Raw genomic sequence first — 10,354 nt, 5'->3', positions numbered from 1 at the left:
ATATGGGGGTGTCAGTGGATTTGAGGGCACCTACTGAGGTGAAGATGGTTTTGCGAAGGTGCGCAGATTACAAATGTTATCGGATTTGGGGTTGCACACGGATTTTGGGATTTGGTAGACATGGATGTGTTCATGGATTTCGGGTGCGCGCATATCTCACGGTTCTCAGGATGTGGCGGTGTGGTGAATCAAAAAGTTGTTTCATTTATAGGTAATTTAAACGATAAATGCAGTTTGAAAGTTGAAATTTGTTCTTGCTAACTTATTAAGGTGGACCTCCTTGAAATGATATTTCCTCTGCTATAATCTGATGTGTATGTCGGGGTCTCAGCGGGTTTACGTTGCACATGGAATTGGGGTGCACACTGATTCAGTGGATACAGGCTTGGGATTGTGCGCTGATTTAAGAGGACGTCAACGAATATGCGGGTGAATACGCATGTGGACGTGTGTTTAGTTTTTGCACGTTGTTCTTGCTATTTTTAAGGTGGAGACAGAAGTTTTGTGAAGCGTTTGAAATGCTTCCTGCCCTGGGATAGGCTCATGTGTTGGTGTACCACGGATTTGGGGATGTGCGAATATTTCGGAGTCTGTCAGCGAAAGTGTGAGTACCCATGGATTTTGGGGTGTCAGTTGCTTTTGGGGTGCACACTGATTTGAAAGTTGAATGAGGGTTTGCCGGTGAGCAGAGATTTATGGCTGTACACAGATTTTCAGATGTATGGAGAGTTGGGTGAGTTGGCGGATTCGGGGGTGAACACTGACTTTGAGGAGATGTTAGATTTGGAGGTTTTTCGAATCTCCAGGTTGTTTCGTTATAGATAACGCGATATGAACTTTGACCTCTGTACTTGTTTTTTAAATGGAAGCAGACATTCTGTGAACTATTTCATATGATGCTTGCGCTGGGATGATCTAATGTGCATGTGGGAGAATCAGCGGGTCCGGGTCCGCAACGGATTTGGGGGTGCAGACCGGTTTGAGAATATACGCTCATTTAGGAGTGCTTTGGGGAATATGAGGGGGGTGCACAGGGATTTGGGAATGTGGACAGGAATGGGTGTCTGCCAGCTAATATTAGGGTGCATGTGAATTGAGCGCATACATGAACTTAGACGTACACGGATTTCGGGGCCCACACCTATCCGTGTGTCAGTGCGAATTTGAGTATGTGCAGAGATTTGGGACTGTTGGTGGATTTCAGAGTGCATACGGATTTTGGGGGTTCGGTGGTTTTGGAGCATACATTCGGGGTGTGAATGTATTTGAAGGGTTCTGAGGAGTTGGAGGTGTGACGACTATCAGACTATTTTTATTTAGTAATAATTTAATAATAAATGCATTTTCAACGTTGCACTTGGTTCTTCCTATTTTGTAAGGTGGAGGCGGCCGTTTTGTGAACTATTTGAAATGACTTTGCTCTGAGGTGATCCAATATGCAAGTGTGTCTGCTGATTTGGAGCTCTGACGAATCTCAAGGTTGTTTCATTTGTACATAGATTAATAATGAATGCAATTTGAATTTTAACCTCTGTTCTTGATTTTTATGGTTCAGGCAGCCATTTTGTGAAGTGTTTGAAACGAGAGGTCGGGAGCATGTGCAGTTTACGGAGACAGAGGGGAAGGGACTGAACGGAGGGGATAAATTGAACTGGATGTCTATGGATACGTGTAGAGTCAGGCCGGGTCAGGCAGAAACAATGGGTTGATCCACACAGAGACACAGAAACACCGTACACAGAACGGCAGTTCCTTATCCGCCTCTCCAGCGCTCCGTCGTGTTCTTTAACACACAGGTGGTGATATGATTAAAACAGACTCAACCCCCTACTAGACTGCCGAGTTTCATGGCCATGTATTAGGGTTAAGGGTGGGTCCTTGTCGAGCACCGAAATGTTCTGACTATGACTGGGTCACTGAAGATGTTGGAGGGTTTTGTGGATATGAAAGTGTTTATTCACCATCACAAGCAAATCTTTTCTTGGCTACCGCCTGATTAGAGTCCCCCAAACACAAACTACTCTATTACAAAAGTTTATACTCTCGAGCAGAATGTAACAGTGGGTGATTCAATACACTTTCACAAGCTGCAATGACGTAATTTACTTCCATATTCCGTGTCTCTCAAATGGCTCCATTGGAGTACATTCATACAGTGAAGCACTTTTCATTGATGAGAAACAACTGAAGGTTCCGTGAATTTTGGGACAAATTAATTCACACAAACAGTCCAAACATTGCTCCAGTTAATTATTTAATTACAATCTGTCACTTGGGGGGTTGCACCTGCCTGACGTAATGGTTTGTAAATAATTTTAAAACAGTTATTTTTAAATCTGTTGAAATCTGTCCCTGTGGAGTCGCTAAATGGTATTAAAAACCCCAGGCATGTGCTGCCTCAACATTTCATTCCGAGAGATCGCCTGTAGCACAGTGGGGACAGATCATTGGACAGAGAAAATGCCTGCAATGCTAGAGAGGTACCAGAGTGTGGAGAAAATACTGTACGTGTTCATTGCCGTCATTGGAGTTCCTGGTGAGTGAGCGGAGTAATTCATGTTTGGTATTTCTGTGTGTTAACCATGTGAATCTGTTTATGATCATTTGACAAGCTTCTAACGTGATGATCATTGTACAAATATTCGTCAGAGATATTCATCCTGTCAGTTCACACTCTGAGATTTCATATTTAATGACAAGCGGAACTAAACTCCAATCTCTCATCTAACTCACGGGATCGACTCGAACGTTGTTCTTGCCTTCAGTGACACCTTGTCCGGAGTTGTCCCAGTGTGGGGACAGGCAGCTCTCCCGCAAGCTGTGACTGGGATGGGTTTACGTTGTAAAGTTCACTGTTTCTGAGTTATTGATCAGAGATAACCCCTGGTCCTGTATTTCATGTCTCCCTGTGGAGTCTGTCACAGTTGGATCTCATTGCCTGTCGGTCAATAATTGGGTCTGATCATCTGAACCACTGTCCACGTATCTGCTGCCGCGTGTTATCGAATTGAACTGCGCTGCGGAATTAATCCATTAACGGAGCCTCTCAGTCTCAGGTTACTGAGTTGTTCCTGATTTCCCTCTGAGACGTGTCGTAAATCTGGACACCGCTTCGTCCTGTACAAAAGTCTCGGCACAACACCAAAGTCTGTTCAATTCCATGTATGCTGCACGACGTGCTGAGCCCCTCCAGTATTGTGTGTGTGTTTCTACCCTCTGTACCCCTTCTGAGCCCCATCAGATGCTGAGTTTCCGGAGACCTGGTCAGTCACGGTTAAATCAGCGAAACCAGCCCCATCAGCGACTGGAATCGGGATCAGCACCGATCGTTGTTGTTCATGCAGATCGCTTTTATCGCCGACAATTCTGCACACATTGTCTTATCTCCGCACTGAAGAAGGCAGGTCAGAGACAGTGTGACCCGTGTTTGATGTTAGATTAGCAGCCTCTCACAGATTCCAGCACTCCTGAGTTTCTCTCTCTCCCTCCCCCGTCCCCGTCTCTCACCCCCCTCCCGCCTCCCCCACACACAGTGAATTTAGTGGCGATTGTGATCCTGTCCCGGGGAAAGTGCGGCCTCTCTACCTGCACCACTCGCTACCTGGTGGCCATGGCAGCGGCCGATCTACTGACCATTGTCACCGAGGTCATTTTGTATCGAATCAATTGGTATTACTTCCCGTGGAATTTTCTGAGCATCACCCCTGTCTGCAGTGTTATTGCTGTAATGAGGTTCACAGCCACACACTGTTCTGTCTGGTTCACCGTCACTTTCACCTTTGATCGGTTTGTCGCCATTTGCCGCCAGAAGCTGAAAACTAAATATTGCACCGAGAAAACTGCGACTGTGGTACTAACAACAACCGGTGTACTGTTCTGTTTGAAAAATATTCCCCGCTACTTCATGTTTGAGCCCACAGAGATCATCGACAACGTATCGTGGTTCTGTACAGTCATGGAAAGTTACTTCACTGACCCCGGCTGGGTCGGATATGACTGGCTCGATATAGTTTTAACCCCGTTCATCCCTTTCGCTGTCATCCTGCTGCTGAACGCTCTGACAGTCAGGCACATTTTAGTGGCCAGTCGGGTCCGTAAGGGGCTGAAGGGTCAGAGCAAGCGGGAGAACCGCAGTGACCCGGAGATGGAGAGCAGGAGGAGGTCTGTGGTTTTACTCTTCACCCTCTCCGGCAACTTCATCCTCCTGTGGATAACAATTGTTGTAAATTTCATATATTATCAGCTCTCGGGGAAAGGATTCAACTTCAATGATTCAGAATGTATTTTTATCTTCGTCGGGGCTTTATTGAGGAATTTCAGCTGCTGCACAAACACGTTTATTTACGCGGTGACTCAGTCAAAATTCTCGGAGCAGATAATTAGGGCTGTGAAATATCCGGTCACCTCGGTGCTTCATTTTATTAATAAAGACGCGTCCTGAGCACAAGCCGGAGGCCGCCGCAGTGTCTTGAGTTCGGACTCAGGCTCCTCACATTCACCGCCTGATCTCATAGAACATAGAACATAGAATAGTACAGCACATTACAGGCCCTTCGGCCCACAATGTTGTGCCGACCCTCAAACCCTGCCTCCCATATAACGCCCCACCTTAAATTCCTCCATATACCTGTCTAGTAGTCTCTTAAATTTCACCAGTGTATCCGCCTCCACCACTGACTCAGGCAGTGCAATCCATGCACCAACCACTCTCTGAGTAAAAAACTTCCTCTAATATCCCCCTTGAACTTCCCACCCCTTACCTGAAAGCTATGTCCTCTTGTATTGAGCAGTGGTGCCATGGGGAAGAGGCGCTGGCTATCCACTCTATCTATTCCTCGTATTATCTTGTACACCTTTATCATGTCTCCTCTCATCCTCCCTCTCTCCAAAGAGTAAAGCCCTAGCTCCCTCAACCTCTGATCATAATGCATACTCTCTAAACCAGGCAGCATCCTGGTAAATCTCCTCTGTACCCATTCCAATGCTTCCACATCCTTCCTATAGAGAGGCGACCGGAACTGGACACAGTACTCCAATTGTGGCCTAACCAGAGTTTTATAGAGCTGCATCATTACATCGGGACTCTTAAACTCTATCCCTCGACGTATGAAAGCTAACGCTCCATAAGCTTTCTTAACTACCCTATCTACCTGTGAGGCAACTTTCAGGGATCTGAGGACATGTACCCCCAGATCCCTCTGCTCCTCCACACTACCAAGTATCTTACCATTTACTTTGTACTCTGCCTTGAAGTTTGTCCTTCCAAAGTGTACCACCTCACACTTCTCAGGGTTGACCTCCATCTGCCACTTCTCAGCCCACTTCTGCATCCTATCAATTTCTCTCTGCAATCTTTGACAATTCTCTACACTATCTACAACACCACTAACCTCCTCCCCTCCCTATCCCTTGTAAAGCACTGAAATCCAGGAATATTGAAAATCCATTCCTGCCCTTTTGCCAGACAAGTCTCTATAATGGCCACGACGTCATAATTCCATGTATGTATCCAAGCTCTCAGTTCATCATCTTTGATCCTGATGCTTCTTGCATTGAAGTACACGCATTTTGGTCCTTCTACCTTACTACCTTTACACCCTTTATTCTGTTTCTCTTTCCTCAAAGCCTCTTTGATGGCCTGGTTGAAGACGCTGTTCCTGGAACCTGTTGGTCCTGGCTTTTAAGCTGTGATACTGTTTCCCGGATGGTAGCAACTGGGATGAGTGAGTGAGTGAATCAACTCCGATAGTTCTGTATCAATTTTCCGTCAATTCATCAAGCCAAATGTCAGATGTAGAGAATCCCTGGAACAATCAATCCTGTTGAAGAGCTGATCTTCCGTGAATAAATGCTGGTGTCCTCTCCACACCTTGTTTCTCCTGAAGTTCACTGAATTAAAACAGAAAACTTCATTTCAGACACAAAGCACTTTTCTAGCTGGGATGAGATACTTCTTCATCTCCAAGGGTCAGCAACTGATATATTGGAATCACAAAGGAAACATCTGGTCACTCCTTAAACATCTGGACAGGGTGTCGCTGTGTTTAAGATTGCTGCACACAAATGATTTTTGCTGTTTCTTGCCTGTAAAAATAATTACAAAAAGACGGATTGAATTTTGGGATGTCTGGTCATGAACTTCGGTGGGAGAAATAAAAGTGTCAACTATTTTCTAACTGGAGAGTCATTTCAAAACTGTCAAAGAGACATCTGAATCCTCGTGCAGGTCAATTTGCAGGTTGAGTCGGTTGTGAGGAAGGCCGACTAACATTCATTCTGACAGAATGAGAACATAAAGCAAGGACGCATTTCCGAGGCTTTACAAAGAACTGGCAAGGCCTCACTTGGAGTATTGGGAGCAGTTTTCAGCCCCATATCTAAGAAAGGATGTGCTGACATTGAAGTGGGCTCAGTGGAGGTTCACGAAAATGTTTCCCGGATTGAAAGTCTTGTCATATGTGGAGCATTTGATGGCTCTGAGCCTCTACTCACTGGAATTCAGAAGAATGAGGGAGACCTTATTGAAAACCTATCGGATGTTGAAAGGCCTCGACAGGTGTGGAGAGGATATTTCCTGTGGTGGGCGAGTCAAAGACCAGAGGACAGAGCCTCAGAATCGAGTGATGTCCTTTCAGAATGGAGATGAGGAGGAATTTATTTCCCAAGGGAGTCGTAAATCGGTAAAGTTTGTTGTCTCAGGCAACTGTGAAGGCCAAGTGATTGGGCATATTTTAAAGATCGTTAGCTTCTTGATGAGTCAGAGCATGAAGGGATATGGGGGCTGTGAGGGAAAATGGATCAGCCATGATGAAATAACGGAACAAACTCGGTGAGCCAAATGACCCAGTTCTGCTCCTTTATCTCATGGTGCTATTCCAGATGAGGTAGTTTCCGTGTCTCTCCTGGGCTCTGACACCACACTGTTACAGCGAGGCTAGGTTCAAACTAGCTTGGGGGAAGAAGTCATCCTCTAACTGGGCACGGTGCCGGCATCTGGACTGGCCATCAATGTCTCTGACAGTCTTCCTCTCCGTATAAAAATGGGACATTTCTGCCCGTCTGCAGCCTGTGACCCGGCTCAGTCTGATTCTCTCTATTGGTGTTATTCACTGTTCTCTCTGAGCTGCGCGTGCGCACGGCTGCGTAGTGTCTGAAATACTCCCCTGTGTCGCGTTTGGTGCTGCGCTGATAGGATTTTCTTTCACACAATGTTAACTGAAAGTGCCGTGCAGTTTTCAGGCCGTGTAAAAAATTCCTGCTCAGACCAATGGTCATGTCCCACAGTGCTACAAACAGCCCGTGATATTACCTGTAGACTTTCCAATTACTCTGACCCATCACCCCCCCCCAGGTGATTGACGGTGGTGATCCCATCGATAGCAATGCCAATGAATATGAGGAGGAGACACTAGTTTTTCTCATTGTAGTGTCACATATTGTGGTCACGTGTTACTCAGGACAATGGTGTCTGATATCATTATGTACCCAGAGAGAATGGTACAAAACATGTTCTCACGGGTGGAAATGTCTGGAACAAGAGGAGGTTCAACATAGGCGATTTTCTAAGGAACTAAAGGTGGTGGAAGGATTTTATGTTTCTTTCATACATGACTATAAAACTTTCACTGACTGGAATGTAAATTCTTCATCCGAGTTGAACTGGGAACTATATTGGTTTTCCGAGTTCAGAATACTTGGAACCTTTCATCTGATTCTATCTGGTGCATACATGTATAAAAGCAATTATATATGCAATCTTAGTGTTTGGGCAATATTCTCCCACATTTCCCCTCTTTATTGCTATACATTGCGATGGCGAATAACAACGTTTACTCCATTGGAAGAAATCAAATTTTATTATTACACTATCATTAATAGATAGCTTTACCTCGGCTGTCATTGGAAGAAATCAAATTTTATTATTACACTATCATTAATAGATAGCTTTACCTCGGCTGTGTTTGTAAACCCACCCGCTCCCAGTCCCTCCACCTGCACTTCGAAACACGTCGACAGACTGGCACAGAAGGCGCAGATAGTGTCAAGTATGGCTGCGTCTTTACCCAGAAGACCCCGCACTCTAGAGATCCTTCCAGGTCGGAGGAGGCGCGGCAGGTGAAGGAGTAAGTGCGGGGATTGGCTGATTGAAAAAGCTGGTCGTGAGCAGAGAGGAAAGCAGATCTTCCAGGTCGGAAGAGGCGCGGCAGGTGAAATTACTCAAATTATCAGCCAATATAATCAAGGTTTTCTCTCCGGGAGCGGCCTGTCGAGGGAAGGGCCGTGTGAGAAAAGTGAGAGTCACTGGCTCGAGAGTCTTTGGCGAGGAGGCTGAGGGAGAAGACTACGCCACAGTTGGAGAGAGGGTGAGAAGTGGTGAAGAAATGACCGCTAGGCTGATTCAGTGTGCTGCGTGCATGATGTGGGAGGTCAGGGACACTGATGGTATCTCTGGCTCCTACAACTGTGGAAAATGCGTCCAGATTCAGCTTCGGAAGGACCGTGTTGCAGCACTGGAGAGGCAACTGGATGACCTCAGCTTCATCCGGGAAAACGAGAGATTTCTGGACAGGACCTACAGCGAGGTCGTTACACCGAGGATACCGGAAGAGAGAAGGGGAATGACAATGAGCAAGGAAAGGATGCTTGAAGTACAGGAGACCCCGGGGGATGTACCTCTCGTAAACAGGTTCACCCTCTTGGAAGCTGTCGGGACAGAAGACACTGCCAGCCTGAGAGGCGGTCAGGTCTGCCAGTCGAAAACTGGCGCTGAATCAAAGCCGAGGAGACAGGCGTCAGGCAGAGCCGTGGTAGTAGGGGACTCCATAGTGAGAGGTACAGAAAGGGGTTTCTGTGGCAACAGGCGAGATTTAAGGATGGTGTGTTGCCTCCCTGGTGCCGGGATCCAGGATGTCATGGACCGATTGCAGGGAATCCTCAAGAGTGAAGGTGAACATCCGGAAGTGGTGGTGCATGTCGGCACAACTGACGTGGGGAAGAAGAGGAAAGGCATTCTACAGCGCGACTTCAGAGAACTCGGAAGAAGGCTGAAAAGCAGGACTTCCAGAGTGCTTATCTCCGGTTTGCTTCTAGTTCCTCGTGCTGGAGAGGGCAGGAACAGGGAGATAATGGATCTGAATGTGTGGCTGAGGAACTGGTGCAGGAAGCAAGGATTTACATTCTTGGAGCACTGGGGTATGTTTCGGGGTAAGGGTGAATTGTACAAAAGGGACGGGTTGTACCTTAATAAGCGGGGCACTAGCATTCTGGCAGGCAGGTTTGCCTCTGCAATACGGGTGTGTTTAAACTAAGTAGTGGGTGGGGGGGGGACGAACTGGAAATATAAGGATGGAGTTAAAGGGAAAGTGAGAATAACAAAAGTTAAATACAACAGAATCAACGGAGCAGAGAGCTCAAGAAGGGATCGTACAGTATGGCCAAGTGAAATAGAAATTGATATGGGAGGTGAGGGGAGTAATGAATTAAAAGTATTATATATGAATGCATGGAGTATAAGAAATAAAGTGGATGGGCTTGAGGCACAGTTGGAAATTGTTAAGTATGATGTTGTGGGAACAACAGAGACATGGCTTCAAGTGGACAGGGCCTGGCAAATGAATATTCAAGGGTATACGTCCTATCGAAAGGACGGACTGATGAGCAGAGGGGGTGGGGCGACTCTGTTGGTGAGGAATGATATTCAGTCCCTTGCGAGGGGCGATATAGAATCAGGAGACGTAGAGTCAGTATGGATAGAACTGAGAAATTCTAAGGGTAGAAAGACCCTAATGGGAGTTATCTACAGGCCCCCAAACAGTAGTCTGGATGTAGGGTGTAATTTGAATCAGGAGTTAAAATTTGCATGTAGCAAAGGTAATGTTACAGTTGTTAAAGGGGATTTCAACATGCAAGTAGACTGGAAGAATCAGGTTGGTACTGGACCCCAAGAAAGTGAGTTTGTGAAGTGCCTCCGAGATGGATTCTTAGAACAGCTTGTATTGGAGCCTACCAGAGAGAACGCAATTCTAGATTTAGTGTTGTGCAATGAACCGGATTTGATCAGGGACCTCGAGGTAAAGGAGCCATTAGGAGGTAGTGACCATAATATGATGTTTTAATCTACAATTTGAGAGGGAGAAGGGAAACTCGGAAGTGTCAGTATTACAGTTGAACAAAGTGAACTATGGAGCTATGAGGGAGGAGCTGGTCAAAGTTCAATGGAACAATACCCGAGCAGGGATGACAGAGGAACAACAATGGCGGGTATTTCTGGGAATAATGCAGAAAGTGCATGATCAGTTCATTCCAAAGAGGAAGAAAGATCCCGAGGGGAGTAAGGAGAGGCCGTGGCTGACAA

At 46.2% G+C, this 10,354-nt stretch overlaps 1 protein-coding gene across 1 annotated transcript; it reads left to right on the top strand.

Moving 5' to 3' along the window:
- Positions 1–2,367: 2,367 nt before the first annotated feature.
- LOC140185325 (probable G-protein coupled receptor 139) lies at positions 2,368–4,441 on the top strand. Its single transcript, XM_072238719.1, has 2 exons — positions 2,368–2,536; positions 3,534–4,441. Exons 1-2 carry the CDS (start codon positions 2,368–2,370, stop codon positions 4,439–4,441), a joined length of 1,077 nt encoding a protein of 358 aa, XP_072094820.1.
- Positions 4,442–10,354: the final 5,913 nt, after the last annotated feature.

This window comes from Mobula birostris, chromosome 20 (assembly GCF_030028105.1).
Source record: "Mobula birostris isolate sMobBir1 chromosome 20, sMobBir1.hap1, whole genome shotgun sequence".
NCBI classification, from domain to species: Eukaryota; Metazoa; Chordata; class Chondrichthyes; order Myliobatiformes; family Myliobatidae; genus Mobula; species Mobula birostris.
Note: the sequence above shows the minus strand (reverse complement) of the source record. Positions and strands in the feature narration are given on the sequence as shown.